Raw genomic sequence first — 23805 nt, 5'->3', positions numbered from 1 at the left:
GTATTTCCACACATGCAAGACACACAGCCTGGAATAACCCAACTACCGAGCAGCTGATCTTATTAACAGAAAGCAACCGCACTTCTGAAAACCCAGGGAAATGTGGCTATTACAGAAACCTCGCTTACAATGAACCTGCAAGGTCACTGGAGAGTCAGGCAATGAAACTAAAGTTTTGGAAAATTTTGGCTAAATTGGAAAAGCAGAACTCATGGGAGGATGACTGCGTCCATTCCAGAACGTATAGAGTTCAGAATTAAAGTCTTTTCTCTAAAATATAAGTTCAGTGACTATACTTGGCAAAGAACTGTAGATTCAAAAGTCTCATGTTAAATTAAAATTCACATGCTTTAAAGTTTCAGGTTACCACTGGGAGCCTGCTGGTTCAAACGTAAAACTGAAAATGGAGAGAGCCGGGCCTTTAATCTCAGCACTCGGAAGGCAGTAGCAGGTGGATCTCTGTAAATTTGAGACCAACCTGGTCTATAAGAGCTAGTTCCAGGACAGGCTCCAAAGCTACAGAGAAACCCTGCCTTGAAAAACAAAAACAAAACGAAAAAAAAAAAAAAAGAAAATAGAAAGCAAAGGAATGTAGTGGCTTTTCTAACTTAAAAGAAAAAAGGGCTGGGTGGTGGTGGTGGCTCATGCCAAGTATCTGCTGCCCAAATGCAAGCGAACACATTACCTTGGAAGTAATTTTTCTTCGTATGATGCCAAAAAGTTGCTCTTTTCTAAGTATTATTTGTTCTGAATTGGGGATTGATCATTTATACCCCATCTGAAAACAATACATTGATCTGTAGATAATCAAACCCAGGGTCTTGTGCCACACACATAAGCCCTAATCACTGAGCTATGCTTCAGCCTTAAATGTCATATAATTTTAGCCAGATGTAATGGTACATACTTGTGATAGCAGCAGCTCGAAGAATAAGCAGGAGGCTAGTTGCTTCTGGGCCAGTGAGGGCTACGTATAAAACAAAAGCAAAACAATAGAAGGCTTATGTAAGTTTATACAAAACAACAACTTTATATAGTTTTGTACACATTTTTATACTGTACAGTTCACTGTTTCCCCCTCATAAATTATGCTTGGTAAGCTTTTAACTCAGTTGATAAAGTTAGAGTAAAATATCCAACTTTCAGGGTTTTTTCTCTTTTCTTTTAAGGCAGGGTCTAGGTAGTTCTGGCTGCTTCTGTCTCCCAAGTGCTGGGATTAAAGGTTGTGCCGCCATTCATGGTCCCCCAACTTTCTTTTTTTTCTCTTTTTTCTTTTTTTTATGGTTTATTTAGCTTTATTTTATGTGCATTGGGGTGAAGGTGTCAGATCCCCTGGAACTGGATTTTCAGACAGTTGTGAGCTGCCATGTGGGTGCTGGGATTTGAACCTGGGTCCTCGGGAAGAGCAGTCAGTGTTCTTAACCGCTGAGCCATCTCTCCAGCCCCTCCCCCAACTTTCTTTAGATTTAATTTTTAATTATGTGCATCTAAGTGGGTATGAGTGTGGGTGCAGATGCCTGAAGATCCCGCGAGCACCTGCCATGGGATCCTCTGCAGGAACAGTATGTGCTCTTGTCAGCGAAGACACCTGTCTGGCCTAACGTCAGCTTTCATCTCAAATTCCTATGCTTTAGTTTCTCCCGCTACTCGGAGGAGTGTTCAGCCTCAATCATCACCGAATGCTCTTCCATACAGGAAATCCTAATCTGACTTTTCCTAAGGAATGTGCAGGTGTGCCCCGATCATAACTGACTTACTTGAGGTGTAATGCTTAGGAACACATGCCCACCGGGAATGTGCCACAGCATCTTTTCAGACAGATGGAAAAACTTAATTATACTACTTCAGATGTGAGACAAGGTGATCTGCAGTGAAATGGGGAATGACCAGGAAAAAACTGAGAATTCACAATGCAAAAATTGCAAAGTTTATTTTCTTAAATAAAATACTATATCCATATCCATACAAATAATTATTACAACCATTAAAATGTTACATTTAACAATAAAAATTTCAAAACTTTAAACAAGAGCATGTTCTGGAATATTCACATCCTAATACAATGCATTTGTAAAAAGATGTCAAAATAAACAGGACCTATTCTTATTTACAGCTGTAAGACAATCCTGATCCTATTATACATATCTGCTCTGTGTTCCATTACAAAACAAATTAGTTTCCATTAGAATTATAAACCAGGTGATTTACAGTTATAGGACACAGTGCACAGAAGACTGCTGGCTGGGTCACAGGTACACAGATTCCACTACTGAAGCACTAAAACTTGTGTTTTCCTGGTGCTTGTCGACAGTAAGCATCACAACCAGTGTATCTATAAATAATCTGTGAAAGTAATCATGTTCTCCTCAATTTTCAACCTTTTTAAAAAACCAAAATGAACACACACACATGCACACGCACATGCACGCGCGCACACACACACACACAACCTGCTGAAAGTGGAAGATGTTTCCTTCACATTAACACAACTGCAGCATCTTAAGCAACACTGTCTGGTCCCTTCTCAGAAGTTCAGCAGCCTGAAAATTTACCACTATCATCAAGCCCTGTGCCCAGTGACCTTACAGATGGAAATGACTTTAAGACTTCAGGAGCAGGGGGAAGAGAGGTCTCAGAAAGAGTGAAGACAAAATTAAATGGGTCAACTTTAGTTTTCTATTACAAACTGCATGGACAGCTGTACACACGACTGGGCCAAAAGGTTAAAGATTTTCTGTTTAAAGACGTGCTACACGAGAGGTTTTGTTTGTGTCTCATGAACTTTAATGACAGGTTGTGCATTCATCCAGAACAGCTTGCAGATCATGCCCGGCATTCTCAGCCTAAGCTGAGCTATGTTTATGATGCACCTGTCGACACACGTGTGACCCCCTCCCCACAAAAACAATTACCGGGTAGAGCTTATGCCAACGTGGAAATGAGGATGTGGAAGGACGGCCTGCCTCACAAGCTCAGGTACAGGTTCAGCGACCACAACTTGCTATCTACTTTGTCAACAATGGCTCAGAGGCGGTAAGGCAAGAGTGAGAAGCATCGGCTGTACTGATCATCTAGGAGGTGTTTGGTCACACAGCACGTGCCATCCCTGTAGCTCCTTCGCTGCAGCACGGGCCGGCTGGGTGACATGTTCTGGGATCTGGTCTCAGGAATCAGAGGCACAGTTTCAGGAAAAGGGCAGTGCCAGGGCCGAGGTGTGGGGTCAGAACCAGAAACTCTGAGCCCAGGGGTCCTCAGTGTTTTCCCAGCCCACATGGCTGTCTCCATCTGAGCACTGTGAGCCCCACGGAGCTACTAAGAACAGCTTAGATTTTACTATAGTAGAATTCAGCCCAGCACGAGCAGAATACAGAGTATAGTCAAGCAAAAAACAAGCAAGCAAACAAAACAAACCAACAAACAAAACCTTTGCTTTTTGGTAGAACTTTGGGAAAAGAAAACAAAATGCTGACATTCAGCCTGAAAGGCATCTCTAGAAAAAATTTGCATATACACACTGCAAAACAACCACTCGGAGATTAAGTCCATACTAGTTTTTTGTGGTCATTGGCTAATGGTTGCCCTCCAGATACAACAGCCAAAGGCACACTTCTTCCAGTCAGTCAGTACCTAGATGACAGACCTGGAGTGCCTTTCAGGCATTGAGATACAGGCTCAGAGCTAATCTATTTTGGTTCCTCCTCTAACCTTTCCTCCCACCACAGGGGAGAAGTTTACCAACTTCAAACTAATGGCATTTTGAGGAATTGTTGCTGTTTAAGAAAGAGGCATAGGGGACCCACTACTACACACTGGTCTTATAGAGAGGGCGGGCCCAATCACATTCCAACATGGAGGCATAACTGTCTCGTGGACAAAGCCAGGCTGCCTGCCATCTACTTGATGGGGAACAGCTAAACGAGAGCTCGAGCCTACACACCTGTGTGAAGGAATGGGAAAACCCAAAGCACAGTAACAGTCTCATTTTAATGTTTCCATTAAAATGTATGTCTACATTGTTTTTTTGAGTGTAAGTTTTAGCCTCTCCATGAGATGGCTAAAGTTAGAAGGCAAGAGCAAGGCAAAAGAAGTTTCCTTAAAACGCTAAAAGGCTGACGTAAAAAGCTAACCTCCATTGCAGTTCAGCATAATTCTGACCAGTATCTGGTGACTCCCAAGGCCAGAGTTTAGAACCCCCAGCCTTCTGACATCACACCGCCACCACTGGGAATCCTGCCCTCCACTATGACAGGGAGCAACTGCTGCCGTCTCAGAGTTGTGCTAGTGAAAACAGAAACAGAACTCCTGGAGAAATACAAGACTTATAAAAACCCAGTGTCTATTAAAAACATTAAAATGGATTTATTTCATCTATAGTTGACATATTTAACAAATTCATTGAAGTACACAAAGAGAAATCTAAAACTCTTCATCAGAACTTAACTTTGGAATGCCCAAAGGAAGAGAGCACGTTTAGTGATCCTGTATGATCAACAGTCAGAACAAAATGCGCTAATCAATGACTCTCACTTAGGAGGCAGGCATGATCTTGTGTACTTCCAGAAATTACAAAGATATTTGTGGAAATGCTTTACATAGTCATGTTAAAAGGTTAGGACAACATGAAACTTATAACCAAATTTGACTGCATTTTCTGCCATTACGTCAACAAAAGTTTTATCTTGATATTACCAGAAACCATTTAAGTTTCATCCCCAAATCATTTAGCTTTAATTATTAACACTAATAAGAACCCAGACTTTTAAACCAAGTGCAAACTCTTTCTCATCCGAGTCCATGCATGAAATGATCTCTAACACACAAGTGCATTATGTATTTAATTAGGGCCACATGTGAGCAGGAGCCAATTATTTGCAGACTTTTACATCTCACAGAAGGCTGAGATTCAGACAACCTCACAGTACTCTTCTCGGCATGAAAACCCTGACAATGCAATGCTATCTCAGGACAGAGCTGAGCTGCAGACAACCAAATAAAAATAACCCAAAGTCTTAACAGGCTTAGGACTTAGTGCTGCAGTCACAAATGGAGCTTCTCTGCTGGGTGGTGGGGTGCACCTTGAGTCCCACTACCTAGGAGGCTGAGGTGGAAGTTCTGCTTAAGCCCAGGAATTCCGGGCCAGTCTGGACAACAGAGCAAGATCCCTGTCTCAGAAACACAATACAAAACTGGAGTTTCTCCACAGCATGCAACCTTGGTTCCAATAGCGCCAGCCTGCCCCTCCAAACTCAAGAGCCACCATGATGTGAGGATGCACGTGTGAAAGACGGCCACTAAGAGAAGGGGAGGAAGGGGATTGGCCATACACAACATTACCTTTAATGAACTTGGCAAACTGGGCCTCCAAGTACAAAGACCACTCTGAATATTAATGCTTAAAGCAATTCATAAACGATTCTTTTTCCTCAGCAACCTTTCTACTGTGGTGTACATGAGTTAAGTAATGCAACTGTGAACTTCTCTTCTCCCCCAGGAACACGGAGTGGGAGGAAACACGGGTTTGCTCTGTTCACAGGAAGGGTGATTTCGGGCAACAGGAACTGACAAGGCACAAGAAGCCCTTTGCGGGGCCCTTAGACAGGCATTCGGTGGCGACTGCTCTGACCAGGGCTCTGACCAGACTAGTACAAAATGAAAACAAACCAAAGGGAAAAACCCAAACCCTCTGTGGCCCTTGGGCTCGCTTCTACTAAGCCAACGGGCCATCTCTGCATCCGTCCTTCTCGCTCCAGTTTTTACCAGAATGGAGCAACAGTTGAGAGCTAAGAGTTTAAATGGTTTTAAAAAAAAATTCAGCACATAAGTTTTTTTTTCTTAGTTTTAAGTTCTCAAGACTTAATACATGCTTTAAAATTAATTACTAATTCAGTGGTGTTAAAAAACATCTACAGCAGGACCCTTTTCCTCCTACCAAGGTGCCTTGTCCAACCTTGATATTAGGGTTTCTGTAGTTTTATTGTAACTTGTTATGCAGTGTTTGGTTGATATCCCTGGGAAGCCCCCCCCCTCCTTTTTTTAAAAGGGAAATGGAGAAGTGGATCTAGAGGATAGAGAGGCGGAGGAGGCAGGATGGAGGGAGGGGAAACTGCAGTTGGGATGTAATATATGAGAGAATGATAATATTAATAATGATCTTTTAAAAAACTACAGCATGCTTTAGAGCAGGAGTTCTCAACCTGTGGGGCTCAAATAACCTTTCACAGGGGTTGCCTAAGACTCTCGGAAAACTGATATTTACATCGTGATTCATAACAGTAGCAAAGTTACAGTTATGAAGTAGCAATGAAAATAATTTTATGGTTGGGGGTCACCCAGCATGAGGAACACAGTATTAAGGGTCGTGTTAGGAAGGATGAGAACCACTGCTATAGAGCAAGCCTTGATTTCCCATTTGCAGATGGCAGTCCTGATGTCTTTTCCAATTTGTTCACTTTTAATTGAGACGAGACTATGCCTGTTTACCGTGTACAATGTGATCTGCATCTCCAATAGCAAGGACAGGCTAGACTTGGGAACCCGCTTTTACACACACTCGCACTCACGAACTCAGATACACAGAGAATGTGTTTTTGTGAAGCACCATTTCATACCTACAAGAAAAATAATGAATTCATTTTCTTATTATAATTGTTATGAAAAACAATAATGCAATTTACAATGCAATATTTAATATAAATAATCAGTAAATGAAAATACTGAGACAGCTTAAACCCCTATTCAGAAGTATCTGAAAAGGCTCAAATGTGTCTTCTAAACACAGTATTCACTGAGCAGTTCTAATATTTAAATGATTGTAAATTAATTTATTTCAAGACCGAATAAATAGAATGAAGAGAGAATACTACATCAACTCAACTGATGAAGCACTAATCACTAGGTGACCCTAGGAAAAGCCACAATACAATGTCTGTTATTCTTTGGCCTAATGCAAAACCCAAGTACTAAGTGGAAAACATTTCTGTATTTTATCTTTGCTTTGTGTTTTTAAGGCTCATTGTCTTAGGAAGACTTTTACTTTCCATGATCTTGGCACATTAAAGGATAATATGACTCCCTATTTTGAAGAACAAGACATGAAATTTAGGTAGTTTGTTAAAATTATAATTAAGAAAGAAGTCTCTGTAACCAAGTTCAGGAGTCAAACACTTCATATAATTTTTATCTGCTTGATTTTATGTATGGGAATTTAGCCCACTATCAATTTATCACCTGCCGTGGCTGAGAATTGTTAGGTGTTGACATCACCGAGTAACGAATCACGTTTTTTCATGTTGCTTTTACTTTTGGATTTGCAAACCAACTATTTTGACTACCTATCTTATAACTTATCAACAACTGATTTTAGAATCTCAGCTCCTTCCTGCCATCCAGCATGTGCCAAGATCTCTTCAACTTCTTGTTGGTTAGTACTTAGGGAATAAAAGATTTACAAGTCAAACTTGGAAAGGTAAATCATTTAGATGATCAAAGAAAGTACATCACTCAGAAATAAGAGGTGATTGTTTTGACAACCCCGGTGTATGCATCTTCTCTGACATGACTCTCTTATAATCAGAAGCTAACTGAAAAATGGTTATCCAAAACAAAGACACATACCCACACAAACTCCTCAATGCACACGTGTACATACAAGAACAGCTGTCAACTCAATTCGAACCTTCGCATTTATTCTCTCTAGATTTAAACAGCCGAGCTGCAATCATGACCTAAGATATGGCTTATGTTGTGAGCAGGTCTGTTTGAGGACTGCTTGGAGGAGTCAGAAGCAGAGGAATTTGCTATGGTGAGCAAAGGTGACATCGCTGAGCCATCAGGAAGAGCTGTTGCTATTTCCGGAAACAACGATGTCATGTTGAAATTGGATAGGTGAGAGTTGGCCATATGCATTGGCGGCATCTCAGGGAGAAGGGGAAAGCTTGGTTGAGCTAAGCCAACGGGTCTGGGAGGAGATAAAATGGATCCAAACCGGTTGTTTAAACCTCCACTGTTTACTTTCTCTGTGCTAGGATTGGAGAACATTTGATTAGAAAAATAAGGGATTGAAATATCATTGGACAGAGTAGGATGTGCAGGAGAATAGGGGGGGTAGAAGGAAGGTAGAGTGTTTTGGGGATCTACTGGGATGAGAGCTGGAGTTCGTGTGGCACTAGGTTGGGTAACCTGTGGAATGAAGGAAGTATTCGCATTTATTGGTGGATTCATGCCACCCTCGGGAATAAAAGGAAAACCAAAATTTTGTGACAGTGTATGCTGGTCAGGACCTGAATTATCGTTAGGGACTTGTGGACTCTCGGGCATGAAACGAACAATACCCCCTCTCTTTTCTGCAGCAGGTTGCTGACGTCCAAGAATCATGCTGCCGCCAGCAGGGAGAGGAAGGTGAGGAAGACTTGGGTCAAAGACACTACTGTGTCTTTGATTTCCAGATCGATTCCTTTCAGGTTGGCGGATTTTGGAACCACTGCTGTCTTGCAGGGGATGTCTTGACCTCTGGGCAACTGAAGAGTTAGCCTGACGTACAGGAGGCCCTTGGTCAGCATTTCCATGAGACACAGATGGGTGTGGCAAAGTTGGCCTTGCAACCCCATGCATGTTGGATGTGACCGGAGGAGGGTTCATGTGGCTCTTGGTCCCATGACTGTCAGTAATTCTCATGGGATTGGACTTCTGCACAGAAACATTGGGACTTGTGTTTCGACCTTGAATATCTCCTGAGGAAGAGGAACTTGAAAAAGGAATATTCAAAGTGCTGTTCCTGGTGTTAATTGCACCTAAAGACATGTCACAACTCTCCCTATTCTGACTTTCACTCTCTCTTCTAATATGAACACTTTCACGGGTTGGAGGACAATTATATTCAATTGTTGAAGATGGACCACATTGTGTATTCCTTGGATGTTCTGAGAGTGACCTTTGGCTCCCAATGACCTGGTCACCAAGGTGAGGAGCAAGTAAACTCTGCATGAAACTCTGGTGACATGTGTTCTCACTGTCCCTTGGTGGGACAGCATTTCCTGCTGGGACGCTTTGAACTGGTGGATAAGATAACCTCTTTTGTCGGTCGATTGGTGGTGGGCCAGTGTTCTGACTAATTCGAAAAGCCTGTGACTGCATACTTCTCAGTGACGGCACAGGGTTACCTACTTCATTATTTCTTGAAGATTGTACTTCAAAATTACTCTGGGGCTGTTGGCTGGCTCCCGCTGGTTTGAATGTCTGACAATCAGGAAGAGGGACAGCATGGTCCATGCGACCCTGCATATTATGAAGTGCCAAACTTTTATTTCTGGGAACATCAATATAACTTCTCATTTCAAGCTGATCTGAAACCCTTGAACCCTGAATCGACATGCCCATTCTCTGTTCCGAAGTTGAAGATGACTTTCCAATGAGAGCCTCAGCAGAGTAACTGGACACTCGGTTTCTCTCTGGCCTGTGTGGAGCACAGGTCATGTCTGAAGACCTGGTCACAATACTGGGTTGGGACACCATTTGCTGCTCTAAGCCTCTTGGTGGCAAAAGCCTCTGCATTGGATTATGACCGGATACATGGTCAGAAGAAACTGCTGAACCCTGCTGTCTGCTTCCAACATCCTGTTGCTGGTGCAGAATCTCTTGACTGATGTGGTTCTGGGCATGGTTATGGTGGCCCCGTCCAGTTGAAGAGTTTTCACAGCTCTTCTCTGGCTGGGAACTTGCAAAGTGTTGCTGCATCTGTTGCTGCATCTGCGGATGGTGAGGATGTGGCTGACTACTCTTGGGTCTTGACTGGTCAGTCCCATGGTGTTTTGGTTGTAAGGACAGCTGAGAGGCAGGAGTGCCCTGAACGAGATTTCTCTTCTTCTGCATCTGAACTTCCTGTTGTAGAGTTCTCTGCTGGTGCACAATATGGGGCTGGGAGTGGACAGCACTGTCTGCATGAGGCACATGATGCTGCAGCTGATATAAGTGATGCCTCTCTCTTAACTGCCCTGCTTGCTGCTGCTGCTGTTGCTTGATGTAGAGATGGTTGGTGTGAAGGTGAGACACCGCTTGAGCTGGTACATGCTGCTGCAGGGCCTGCAGATGTTGACTTGCCTGAGTTTGTTGCTGTTGCTCAGCAACTGGAGGCTGAGAACCACACTGAACTTCAGTCTGCCTCAATGCAGGCGCCACAAAGTTGTTACCAGGAGGGAAAAGCCGTGTAAGGCCGTCTCCATGAGCTGGGTTGCTAGCAGGAACAACTGAATTTGAAGAGTTGGTGGGGATCTGACTCCCCATCATTTGAGTTTGATCAGGAATGCTGTCTGGGGTCCGGCTCATCAGGGGCATACTTTCAAGCCTCAGAGGGGCTGGCTGACAGTGCTTTTGCCGTTTGGCTGAAGACAGTAGAAGATCATCTTGTACAGCGCGCTTCGCAGAATCTTTCCGGCTCTCCTGACTCGGCTTCGAGCGGGGTTCTTGAGCCTGTGGATTTGGTACGGCACTGCTCATGGTGCCCCGCTGTTCCTGGGGGTAGTCTGCCATCAGAGGCGGTGCAGGAGGCTGGCTGCTGTAAGAGCTGCATACAACAGGCGTATTAACAGTTACAGGAATAGATGTTTGCTCGGAAGTCTGTGATAACCCCGTGCAGCTGACCAGAGGATGGCTGATGTTGCTCTGATGGACAAGATTATTCACACTTAAACTGGTCAAACTTGGCGGCTGAGAGGCCGGCACCTGCAAGGAGGCATTTGATGATTTAATTCCCAGAGAACAGCTCGATTTTTCGAGAGGCCTATTGACTGTGACTTCCACTGAATCCTGAGAGTTAAATTCATTTGGTGTTGCATCTGCCGGTCCCGTGCAAGGCTCCTTATGGATCTGTGTTTTAAAAGGCTGCTCTCCTTCTAAAGAGGTTTCAGAAGACTTGGAAGTAACCTCCCTCATCTCAGTCTGTGTGCCAACCCTTCCCTTCTCAATGTTCTCCTGGTCCAAAATAGCTCTTGCTGCCAGGGCTACGATATCGGTTTGCTCTGCAAAGGTACAGCTGTCACATGTGTTAGCTGCTGTACTGCTGGTCACGTCTTCACGAGCTGTTTCGGGAAGCATGGATGCAACCGAGAAACTACGACTACTGCCAGAGCTGGTTGACATAGGAGAGTCAGCTTGCCTACTGGTGAGCAAAGAACCGTTCATAACCTCTTGATCAGGGAGACAGGAGTGGTGCTGCGGAGGATCTCTGTCCTCGTTTATCAGTAACAGTTCCTGCTTGGGATGCAAACCAACATTAGAATCACCTATCTTAGAATTATCTGGAGAAAAATCCGCATGATCCATCTGAACAGAAAGAGATGGTTTCTGAAGGTCTTTTTCTTTAGTAAGATCAGATAGCAGCATTGTTAGACCTTGTCCCTTTAAAGGCCCTGCTGCTTGCATGGTGTCCAGTGAATCCTGCTGAATGGGGCAAGGTTCTGCCACAATTTCTACTTCAGAAATACAGTCAGCACTTGAAGTGCTTGTAGTGGATGACATACCAGAAACCTGAGAAACCAAAATCTGGGATTCGATAGGAGATGGACTCAACACATTGGCTGAAGTACAGGAGTTTGTAGCACTGGACAAGGCTACAGTAGTTGGTGGTGTGCCCTGAGATGTCTCTTGCAAGATGGGAGGAGAATCTTTGGATTTTGCTGGGGCCACTGCAAACTGTTCATTTGTTTCCGATTCTTGGGAGGATGAGCTACAGTCCCCTGCTGACTTAGGTTTGGACACAGACTCAGGGATTACTGATTCAGAATTCAGAATGTCCAAAGAATGTGAAGCAGAAATACTAACACTCTTTGCCTGGGACACAGCAACAGATGGGAGGCCACCAGGGAGGCTGTTCAGCAGTCCATCACTACACGATGGCTCTGCTGAGCTGTCTGTTCTGGGACCATCTAGCTTGCCCACATCTCTGACTGAATTCAGGGGACATGCTGGCTTGTTAACTGCTAAGTGTTTCTTGGCACCTGGCTTCTTGTTCGGTCTTTTTGATTTCATGGTAGAGGGCAAACAAGTGACAGTGTTTGCTGAGGAAGCTGTTGCAAGACTGTACGTACCGGGTAGTGTGGCTGAATTATCTGTTGTCATGGTAGGTGCTACAGTGGTTAGTGACACACAGTTAGCTGGGCTGGGCTGACTGTTTGCACAAGTCTGAGGATTAGCAGACTGGCTGATAGACAACTGTACACAGCTTTGCCCAGCCATCTGCGATATGCTTTGATTGAGGCTGGCCAAAGCCCCAAATGTGTTCAGGGCAACATTGGTATTTGGATCTTCGCTGGTGGTAGGTTGAATAATTTGCATAGGGCTTTGATTTGTAGTTCCTGATGAAGACATGACAGGTTGCAAAGCAAAGAGCTGCCCATTTAAAGAAATGGTTTGAGGCTGCTGTTGGTTTGACATGGTAACAGAAAAAGTTTGGGTTGAGTTAGATGTGGATAGAGATGAAGGTCTTGGTAATATGTGTACAAGATGCTTTCCTCCAAAAGTCTGTGGGGCTGGCACATTATTATGAGGCCCTATTATAGCACTGGCTCCATTAACAGGAAGTCGAACAGGACCAGGATGGGGAGCAGAGAGGAGTGGCAATGGGTTCTGATTGGCTGCCTGTATGATGACAATCTGTTGGCCTACTGTTTGGTTGGGAACCTCTGCCCTCATCACTGCTGGGCATGGGGTTGTGCTGGGTGGCTGAAGAATGATGACATTTTGGTTACCTGGAGCCGCAGTGACAGCTGACCCGACTGGCTGAGCCATCTGAATCACTTGCATTGTTGAATTCAAGGGAAGGATATTTTTTGGAGGCTGAGATTTAACTTGTGGCTGGGCAATTGGTGGCTGCATAGGTAAGGGTGGACATGAAGGCAAAGTGACCACTACTTGCTCAATTGGCGGCCTATCTGTTGGAAGGGAATTATTTAAAGTGATGGCTGTAGCCACATGGTTATGGAGGCTTGGGGTAGGGCTGGTATCAGACTCATTTAATACTGGAGTCACAGCAGAAGACGGTGTCTGGCTTAAAGGCTGAATAGTGTTTCCAGCCATTTGCAAAGTAGTCCATGTTGTCTGTGTGTTTCCAGCCGAAGAGATTCGGGTAAGGCTATTGATGTTTTTCAAATCTGAAGCACTAACACTTGAAGAAGGCAAAGAACAAGAAAGAGTCCAACCACTGTCCAAAGGATTTGCAGAAAGACTGCTCACTGGGAGGGTGGTCTTCACTACTCTGCTAGGAGCTGGTGCTACCACTGTCGTTGTAGTTGTTGAGTCTGCTGCCTTGCTAATGCTCACCGGAGAAGAATCACCTGTAGACCTGGGAGGGCCAGGGCTTACTGTGGTGGTAACGGACACAACAATGGTGTTCTGCAAATCTCCACTGAACTCCTGCACACTCGGGCCAGATCTGGTTCCATGATGCACTTTAGAGGCAGTTGCCGAGCTGCTGGAGGAGGTGCTTGCAACACACACAACTGTTTGCTTTGATGATTTAGGGCTCTCTTGCCCACTGCTATTTTCTGAAGCATTTTGATCATTTAGGCATGTGTGCAAGGAATGATGTTGGTGAGGGTCAGGGCCAACTGAAACAGTGATCAGTGAGCCACCACTGGCACCAAGCACACTTGATTGGCTTTCGGAAGTAGAAAGTTCGAGAATATTTTGAGCAGAAATGGCAGCGGGAAGACAAAGGGGAACAGGCTGGTTGGCAGCCAGCGCAGACACTGTAGTCTGATGCCACGGCTTGTTTTCAGAAGGGTAAACTCCAGAAATAGACACAGGAGTCACAAGCTTGCAGGTCCTCTGCACTGGCACCACATTGGCGGTCTGCTTTTGCAAGCTGTGACCAACATTAAAGGTTATTCCCTGAACGGCTGTCCCCTGGCTGTTTCCCCCAGGCTGGCTCCCATTGGAATAAACAATGATGTTTTTCTGGACCTGGTCACTCGGAATAACAACTGACACCTTTGAGTTTTTCAGATTTCCTTTCCAGTGGATTGTGGGGTCATCATATAAACATATGTCATTTGCTTTCAATAATTCAATATATCGGCCATTTTCTTTTTGGATTTCTTCCAGTTGTTTTCGTAGCTTTTTAATTTCTTCAGCTAAAATATTAGAAATGAATATGTAAAATTACTGGCGAATGTCAGTGATTATAACAACTTAAGCAAAAATATATATGCTAAGCCACTAATTCCAATTCTAGCCTTCAAAGGCCTTAGCAGAGCCATGAGCTCTCTGCTATGATGTTTTCTTCTAAGACTGACACACCAAGCCTTCTTTATATTCCTTTTAAACTATACCTTTAAAGGACAACCACTAAAAATCTCCTAAAGTGTACAAGTCTCAACATTCCCAATCCAAAATTTCCCAGTAGCATAGATAGCTAACAGATGAAACAGGGGAACACAGGCTGATTCCTGGGAACATGCTTTTGATAAGCTGAAAGCTCTTTGCTTAGGGTTACCACAACTGACAGGCCTCTTAAATGAACCCTATGGATTGCAAAGGTTACATTTGAGCTGAACAGGCTTCAGCCTGATATAGTAGCCCAAAGGTGGCCAGAATGTAATAGATAGATATCCTCATTGCTACCATGGATGACACTTGTTTTATTATCAAGGCTGATTGGTATAATTCTTAATTCTGTTAATGTCCCATCTGACTAACAAAACCAGGTTAAAACCATGTTAGACACTACCATCCCTTTTGGCAGATAGCTCTGGAATGGGAGCTCTGAATTTTCAGAGTTGGATCTTTTGTGCTGTAGGGGTCCACAGGTTGAGTACTATTCCACCTTGACTAAAGGTCAGAGAGTTTGAGCTTATTTTCACTCTTTCAAAGTTGTTGAAATAGGTGTGGTGCTACAAACAAGAGATCCTGACCTTGGCTGTCCAGGAACTTGTAACCAGGCTGGCCTTGAACTCACAGAAATTCAGCTGCCTCTGCCTCCTGAGTGCTAGGATTAAAGGCATGCACCACCATCACCCAGCTAACCAACAGTTTTTAAACCAAGTACCAGAACTGCAGGACTCTGATTACTGGCCAAAGAAATGGGCAGATATCTAGTACTAGGTAAAGAAGTGACATTCTGAAGTGACTGGAAGGTCACTACTAAATTATAATATTACATATAATCATGTTATATATATTTCTCTCCTCTCTCTCTGTCTCTCTCTCTCTCTCTCTCTCTCTCTGTGTGTGTGTGTGTGTGTGTGTATGTGTGTAAACCCTGTAAGATTCCTATCTAGCTAGAAGCTTTCTGATAAAGCATACCATTGTCCCATTAGGAGTCTATTAAAAACTCTTCTGGACAGAATTATGCTCTGAAAGAAAAGCTGTCTCTCCTACAGACTTTATTATAAAGCCTGCCTGAAACACAGCTCAGCACAGTGCTCTCTCTGACACTGTCCTCTACTCTGCATTAAATAAAATCAACTATTTTCTACCAAAACAACAACAACAACAAAATGTGGGGGTCAAAGAGTGGATAGAAAATAGCACAAAAAGAACCAGAGAAACAAGGATCACAACAGAGATGACAAAAGAGCCAGGAGGCTGCTTCGGGCTCTGCCCCACCCTGGCCTGGCTGCTAGGCCTTTCCCAAGCCCTGTGCATCTGGTATTTTTTTCATTGGCTTCCCTTTTCTCTAAGGTAACATGACTGTTTGGCTTAGCTTCTGTGCTCTGAGCCAAAGGTGCTATCATGGGAAAAGTCTATGGATCATTCTGGCCTTCAGAGCATCTTAAGGGGTGCGTCACAGTGTTCCCAAACACCAATATATCTAACTACCTGCTGTAACCACCCATGAGGGTTTACACCATCACAAGAGGGCTGACTTAGGAAAGCAACTATTTAACTGAATGTAAGGAAGAATCCGATTGTTGGCCTCCCAGACATGGCTTCCAAAACCATTCTTGCCCATCACAAGCAGCATAGCAGAACACATCCAACTTTAGTAAAACGTCATGCCTTTTAAGGTGGTGTTATGATTTCAGCCACCATATAGCTGACACTTCCGGGTTCCAGGGCCATGCATGTGCGTACAAGCCCTCAGGCTTGACCCACATGCAGCATGGTTGCATCATCTACATTTGACACAGCTGCATGAGCCCTTGTGCGCATGCGTGAGCTCCATCATCTCAATATGATATAACCACACTATCCCCCTGTGCACATGTGCTAGGCAGCCCTTAAAAGCTGGTTGCACCATCTTCAGCCCTCTCTCTCTGTACACTGACCTTCACCAGGCCTGCACACACCCCCAATAAACTCCTAAGTGGGTTTGTTGGGTGTTCCGTGTTTCCTTCTCACTCGCACCAGGTAATTTCAGGTGTCTACTAGGTTCTTTTCAGAACCATAGTAAGTGGCCACTCCACAGTCTTCTACCCTGCACTGTGTCTCCTTTCAGCTTCTCTCCAATACTGTGGGAAAAATCCAAACCCACAGCAAGAAAGTTCCAACAAAAATCAAACATTGTTAAATGATCTGGAAGTTCAATATATACTTTATATTAATGTAAACAATTATGAAATGAATATTTTGGTTCTCTAAGTCAATACATTGCTAAAACTTAGCCCAGATGGACCCTCTGATTTTGTTTATAGGTCACACTGGGCAGAACTCCTTTATGAGTCAGAGCCTTGTGATAGTCTCCTAACTGCAAGACCCAAGTGGACAAAGGAGATTGAACACTATTAGTTTCATGACTTAGGCAAACATGAAATACACAGAAGTAATCAAAATTGAAGTTATGTATTTCTACAAGATGAAATTAACCAACCACAGAGGAGGAAGGAGTTTGGATACAATGATCTCATTTCCAATGATATTCTCTTGGGATCCTTGAAGGCTGGTCTATTCTGATTTGAGGGTTGGGGGAGCTTTTCATGTCCTCAAGTGCATGTTACTGCAACACAAACACCTAAGCACAGTCTAACAAACCTTGTTCACTGTTCCCCCCGTTAAGCAGGAGTTCATCATTTTGCCGCTTCAATTCTGTTATATACTTAAAGGCTTGGTCCAGGATCATGTTCTTGCTCTGCAAAAGAAAATTAATCATTTAAACATTTCATCAAGAGGTAAAATCTTTGGATTTAAAGGTTTAAAAAAAGATTTAAATAAAGAACACTTTGAGAAGTATAGGTATTAGCTCTTCTTTGAAATTCTGGTAGAATTCTGCACTGAAATCATCTGACCCTGAACACTCCTCCATTGCTGGTGGGAATGCAAACTTGTACAACCACTCTGAAAATCAGTATGGTCGTTTCTCAGAAAACTGGAATCAACCTACCTCAGAACCCAGCAATACACTCTTGGACATATACCCAAAAGATTCTCAATCATACTACAAGGACATTTGTTCATCTATGTTCATAGCAGCTTTATTTGTCATAGCCAGAACCCAGAAACAACCTAGATGCCTCTCAAGCGAAGAATGGATAAGGCAAATGAGGCACATTTACACATTAGAGTACTACTCTGCAATAAAAAACAACGACATCTTAAAATTTCCATGCAAATGGATGAAAACGGAAAAAAAAAAACATCCTGAAAGATGAACATGGCATGTACTCACTCATAAGTGGATACTAGCTGTAAAGCAAAGGATATTGAGCCTATCATGATCCTAGAGAAGCTAAGCAATAAGGTGAACCCTAAGAAAAACATACATAGATCCACCTGGAAAGCAGAAATAGTCAAGATTGCCTGACAAAATTGGATGCATGGGGGTGGGAGTAGAAGGGAGGGCAGAAGGGGAAGAGGAGGAGAGAAGGGGGGGGAGAAGAACTTGAGGGAATGGAATAGTCAAGATGGAAGAAGGACAAAGATGAGAGCAAGGAAAGAGATATTTTTATTGAGATAGCCACTATGGGGCTAGCAAGAAACCTGGGACTAGAGAAATTCCCAGGAATACACAGGATTACCCCAGTTAAGACCCTGAGCAATATAGGAGAGGGTGCGTGAACTGGCCTTGCCCTGTAGTCAAATTGATGAATATCTTAAATTATTACCACAGATCCTTCATCTGACAACTGATGGAAACAGAGGCATAGACCTGCAGTGGAGCATTGGGCTGAGCTCCCAAAGTCCAGTTGAAGAATGGGAGGAGTGAGAATATGAGCAAAGCGGTCAAGACCATGGGTAAACCCAATGAAAGAATTTACATGAGCTAACTCCAGCCAGACAGGGAAGGAAACAGCATAGATCCAAACTAGTCCCTCTGAATGTGGGTGACAGTTGTATGGCTGGAACAGACTGTGGGGCCACTGGCAGTGGCACCAGGATTTATCACTACTGCTTGTACTGGCTTTTTGGGAACCTATTCTCTTTGGATGGATACCTTGCTCAGCTTAGATATAGTAGGGAGGACCTTGAACCTTCCCAAAGCAAAGTGCCTTACCCTCTTTAAGGAGTGGATGGGGAGTGGAGTGGGGAGGTAGGAGGGAGAAGTGGGAGGTTGGTATATAAAATGAAAAAAAAGATAGTTTGTTTTATTTTTAAAAAATAAATTAATTGCTGGGCGGTGGTGGCGCACGCCTTTAATCCCAGCACTCGGGAGGCAGAGGCAGGTGGATCTCTGTGAGTTCGAGGCCAGCCTGTTCTACAACAGCTAGTTCCAGGACAGGAACCAAAAGCTACGGAGAAACCCTGTCTCAAAAAAATTAATAAAAAAAAAGATAAATTAATTAATTAAATTAAAAAAAGATTTAAAAAGTGGAAGACCTGTATTCCAGGAGAACAGAACAGGAAGTGTACTCGGACCTTCACATGGGTATGCACACGCACACACAAATACACCCACATACACATGTATGCCTGCAAACACAATACAAATAAAGTCAAAATGCTTGGTTCCTAAAGAATGATACCTAAAGTTGTCCTTTGGCCTCCACACGCATGCATGCATGCACGCACACACAAAATTAGGTGCAAAGATTTTGTAGGATACACAGGAAGCAATATAGAGGAAAATCAAAGAGACTAAGGAAGGATCTTGGTTTTGGAAGGTTTGTATGTACCACTTCTGATCTGTAATGTGATGGTATCTGGAGCTGAACTCTGAAAGGGCTCTACCTCATGAATGGGATTAGCAGCCTCACAAGCAGAGAGAGACGGTGAGATGGTTCAGCAGCTGAGAACACTGACTGCTCTTGCAGATGAGCACCTTCTATGACTAGACAGGCCGGGAAGATGGCTCGGCAGGTAAGGTCACTCATTGTTCTAGCAGAAGATTTGGGTTTTGTTGGAGGAGGTCGCTTGCTCTTTTACCCTGCAAACATGTGTTTCACAGCAGGGTCTGTTTCCCAGAACCCACACAGGGGCTGACAACTGTTTCTAACTCCAGTTCCATTGGCTTCAATAGTCTTTCTGGGTTCTTCAGTGTCCTACACATACACATAAATAATGATTAACTATTTTTTAAAAAATCAGTTTTTTAAAGTGTGGCAATCTTTCTTTTTTACCATGTGCATACATAATTAGGACTAGATTTTTTTTATTTTTAAAGTTTTTTTTTTATTAATTTTGTTTCTGTCTTTATGTGGGTTTATGCGCATGAATGCCCAAGGAGGACAGAGTTGTTGGATCCTGCTGGTCTGGAGTTGCAGGCATTTGTGAGATGCCTGACAGGGGTGCTGGGAATCAAACTGAGGTCCCATGCAAGAGTAGGTCCTACTTTTACCTGCTGAGCCATCTCTACAACCCAAGGACTGGAATCTTCATTTTGGACTCCCCAGCCTCCATAACAGTGAGGTTAGGTGTTTTGTAAAGTCACTGGATCTGTTCTACTTTGTTACTCAAACAGGAGCCTGTACTAAGACACTCTGTTTTTTGAAATGGAAGCTTTGGGAAGGCCTCTCTGGAAAGGACAAAGCATATGCTGAGGCTCTCTGGAGGAAGAAGAACCAAGTCATGGGTGTTGGGGATCTCCAGCTCAGGGCCCATTCCAAACCCTGCCCTCAGCACATAAGCAGCAGCTCCCTGGAGCTGCCCTCTCCAGACCCCTCCCAAAGAAAGCCCACCCCTGGGGCTGCCCAAGACCACGCATACAGGGTATTTAAGACCTGGTTGCCAGACCTACTGAGATTTTCTCTCCCACCTTTCTGAGAGTCACCAGGAAATGCTTTGCTCTGTTCATTAAACCTGGACTTATTAATTTGGCTTGATTGGCTTATTGCATGGGTAGAGGATTCCTAATAATCAGGGATCCATACTTATTAATGGGGTCAAAAAGCAAAGGTACTTAGGCAGGGTTGACCTTGATTTATTTGTATTTTAATAAATAAAGTTTGTCTGAAGATCAGAATGCAAAGCTAAGCCACTAGAGGCCAGGGAGTGGTGGCACACACCTTTAATTCCAGGGAGACAGAGGTGGCTGGATCTCTGTGCAGTCAAGGCTACCCTAAGCTACACAAAATCAATCCAGAAACAGACCCAGTGGTAGTGGCTCACACCATTAATCCCAGTGTTTGAGAATCACACACCTTTAATCCCAGCAGTAGGGAGGTGGAGAAGCCATATGGCTGGAATATAAAGGAATATAAAGGGGAAGAGACAGGAACACACTGAGTGTGGAGTCTGAGGTTTGATGGAGACACAGTGCAGTCTAGGCAGTCTGAGGATCACCCCTTTATTCTGAACTTGGTAGGTGTAAAAGGTCTCTCTAGTGGTGTACAGCTCTGCTTCTCTGGTTCAGCTTTAGCCCCTGTATCTGTCTCTGGGTGTTTATTTTTCATGCTAGACTTATGTGTGAAGACAGGAATGGTTAATGAGGCATACTGTAAAGGGCCACAGAAAGTCTTCAAGACTGTGTCAAAGGTCAGATTCCAGATTATTCTCTACAGCCTCAAGTGTCCTAAAGAACGGGCTGAGAAGGGATATTGCTTGACTGAGTCTTGGTGCCATGCTCTTACTATGTCCCATTTCTACACTTTTTTAAAGGCTAAATTTTTACATTAAAGCATGTTTTTATTCTTAAATATTTTGATGATTTATTTTATATTTCCAATTATGTGTATATGTGTGTGCTTATGTGTGCCTACAGAGTTCAGAAGAGGATACCGGACCCCTTGGAGATAGAGGCACAGGTGGTTGTGAGCACTTGACATGAGTGCTGGGAACAGAACTTGAGTCTTCTCATCAGTGCCGCAGTCGTAATAAACTTGAAGACTGAAAACATAATATGGGGGTTGGAAGATGGTTCAGCCACTAAAGCACTTGCCATGCAGGCATGACCACCTGAGTTCTGATCACCAGCATGGGGCACGGTAGATCCTGTCTAAAATCTTAGCACTGGGAGACAGAGACAGACAGATCTCTGGAAATCATTGGTTAGTCAGTTTAGCTGAGTCACTGAACTCCGGGTTCAGCGTGAGAGCAAATCTCAAAAAAGTAAGGTGGAAAGCAATCTAGGAAGACAGCTAACATTGACCTATGGCTTCTACATGCAAGTGCACGTACACACATACACACACATAGACACACACATCACACAAAAATACACATACAGAGAACAAAAACATGCATATGGCAAAAATGTAAAAAATATCTCTATGCCCTTGCTCTCCAGATCCTATCCCAGAAACAATCATTATGAAGTATGCATATCCTTCCAGAAATAATCTATGCCATTATGTTCTTTGAAAGCCCAGACAGTGCTGCTGGGGAGGTGGCTCAGTGGACAGCAGAGCTCTCTGTACAAGCATGAGGACTTGCCTTTGGATTCCCAGCATCCATGTGTGTGTGCCTGCAACTCCATTGCTGAGGGTGGGGAGCAGAGACTAAAAGATTGCTGGGGTTTGCTGGTTGCCAGCCTTGACAAAAACAAAACAAACAAACAAGCTCCCATTAGACAGGAGAGATCTCTCTGTGAGAGATCCTATCTCAAAGGAATAAGGTGGAGCACAAAGGAGGACACCCAAGGGCCTCCTCTGGCCGGGCACCTGCGTGTGTGTATCTCCACCTCCACCTCCACTATCTTCACACACACACACACACACACACACACACACACACACACACACACACACACAAGGATGCGATGACCATTGTGCTCTACATTTTACTATAGATATATCTTATAGGCATTTCCACATCACACTTGGGGACTAGCTGACTCTTTCTAACAACTGTATTCCTTTTATTTGCCAGAAATGCTAAGAAATATTTAAGCTATTCACTGGCTACTTCTGGTTTCTTTCTTTCTTTTGACTAAGTATGTGGTCTTGAGTTACTAACTCCTACTCCAGTCACAGTATTGATATTTCCCATCCTTTAATGTTCTCTCATGTATCCATCACTGTGATTTAGAGGCTTGATTGAATAAGCTTCAGTTCTGGGTTCCTTCAATTGATTCACTACAGAGACCCAATATGCACACTTAGGAAACTCTCAGAAAAAAAAAAAAAAAACAGGCTACTTTTTAAAAAGATAAATCAAAACAAAACAAAACTCAACCAAACAAGAACAACAACAAAACCCCCACATATTTATTAAAGTTTAATCCACCCAGCAGGGATAAAAAGAAACTGAAGTGTTATGGAAGGCAGTATGGAGGAACAAGCTATTCCAGCCTTAAATTCCCACAATGTCATCATGGAAAAGCATCCACCATCATCCTACTGGAGGAGGGTGAGGTACAAGGCTCCAAGAGAGGCTCCAAGAGAGGCTTACTGAGCAGGGTCCAGCACCTCCCCACACCCACATCCTGAATCAGTGGATAACTTCTCTTCCTGCTCTGATCACACAAGTATGTTTATTTTCTGTGAAATTTGAACTAGAAAATTTCAACCTCAGGGACAGTTGAAACACAATTAGCCAAGATAAAGATCCTAAGTCGACATGGGGCAAAGCAAAATACTGTGTATAGCTCTAGATTCTCTAGCCCTGTCTGGACATCTCCTAGAAGGCCAGTCTCCTAATGTTAGGAACAAATCTCTAACACCCCCAGGCTGAGACTTAGAATGGTTGAATTTTAGTCCATTTGAGTGGGTGTGACCTGGTGTTGTGTCCGTCCCTCAAGTCAGACAGGCCTCCACGACTTCAACAGGGAAAGAAAGAGATGCCCTTGTGCAATCGCTTTGTAAGCCAGCTCGAGGCTCCTTTTCTATGCCAGAGACAGGACAACCAGGCACCAAGGCAAGCTCATGATTGCAGGCTGGGTCCAGCGCCTGGAGACAAATCACCACCTTATCCTATCCTGTGACTGGAGGGGTCTAGCTCAGGGTTGCACCCATAAAGTCAGACTAGAGCCATAACGAAAGAATGATGAGTGGGCACAGGTTTGGGTGCTGGTCACTGAATAAGCACCACACCCGAATAGACCTATACACCAGCCTCTTCCATGAGGGCAAACTTTTCTCCTGCAATAAAAAAAAAGGGGGAGCATGATGTTGGGAGGAGGTGGGAAAGGGAGTGGAACTGGGAGGAATTGGGAAGGAGCTGAGGGTAAATATGATCAAAATAGATTGTACGATGAATGAAATTCTCAAAGAATTAATAAAAAGGCCACATCTTTAAAAGATGGAGAATGATAAAGGAAGACATCCCATGTCCTCCTCTGGCCATCACATCGGGTGTGGTCAATACACACACAATTTCAAAAGTTTAAAAAGTATACAGAAACTAAGAAATGAAAAACTAAGTATCAAAGGGAAAAGTTGAGGAGAGCTGTCTATGAAAGCTGTGTTAAGTCTAGGAAGCAGGAAGAACATTGACATTGTTTTTTTTTGTTTGTTTGGTTTTTTTTTTTTTGATTTTTGGTTTTTCGAGACAGGGTTTCTCTGT

General features: G+C 43.6%; 1 protein-coding gene across 1 annotated transcript; it reads right to left on the bottom strand.

Annotated features, from left to right (window-relative positions):
• Positions 1 to 1904: 1904 nt before the first annotated feature.
• Positions 1905 to 17544, bottom strand: Usf3 (upstream transcription factor family member 3). Its single transcript, XM_050148796.1, has 2 exons — positions 16963 to 17544; positions 1905 to 14123 (listed from the first exon to the last, which is right to left on the bottom strand). The coding sequence occupies exons 1-2, from the start codon at positions 17078 to 17080 to the stop codon at positions 7699 to 7701; spliced, it is 6543 nt and encodes a 2180-aa protein (XP_050004753.1). The 5' UTR covers positions 17081 to 17544; the 3' UTR covers positions 1905 to 7698.
• Between the last annotated feature and the right edge of the window lie 6261 nt (positions 17545 to 23805).

The sequence above is a fragment of the Alexandromys fortis genome, unplaced genomic scaffold (assembly GCF_014885135.2).
Source record: "Alexandromys fortis isolate MF-2015 unplaced genomic scaffold, M_Fortis_MF-2015_v1.1 scaffold_4, whole genome shotgun sequence".
Lineage (NCBI taxonomy): Eukaryota > Metazoa > Chordata > Mammalia > Rodentia > Cricetidae > Alexandromys > Alexandromys fortis.
This window is presented reverse-complemented; position numbering and strand designations above follow the sequence as displayed.

Coding starts and splice junctions, on each gene's coding strand:
- Usf3 (XM_050148796.1), bottom strand. CDS start 17,080: ATGATTAATTTTCTTTTGCAGAGCAAGAACATGATCCTGGACCAAGCC. Junction 14,124..16,962: donor CGGGGGGAACAGTGAACAAG/GTTTGTTAGACT, acceptor CTAATATTTTAG/CTGAAGAAATTAAAAAGCTA.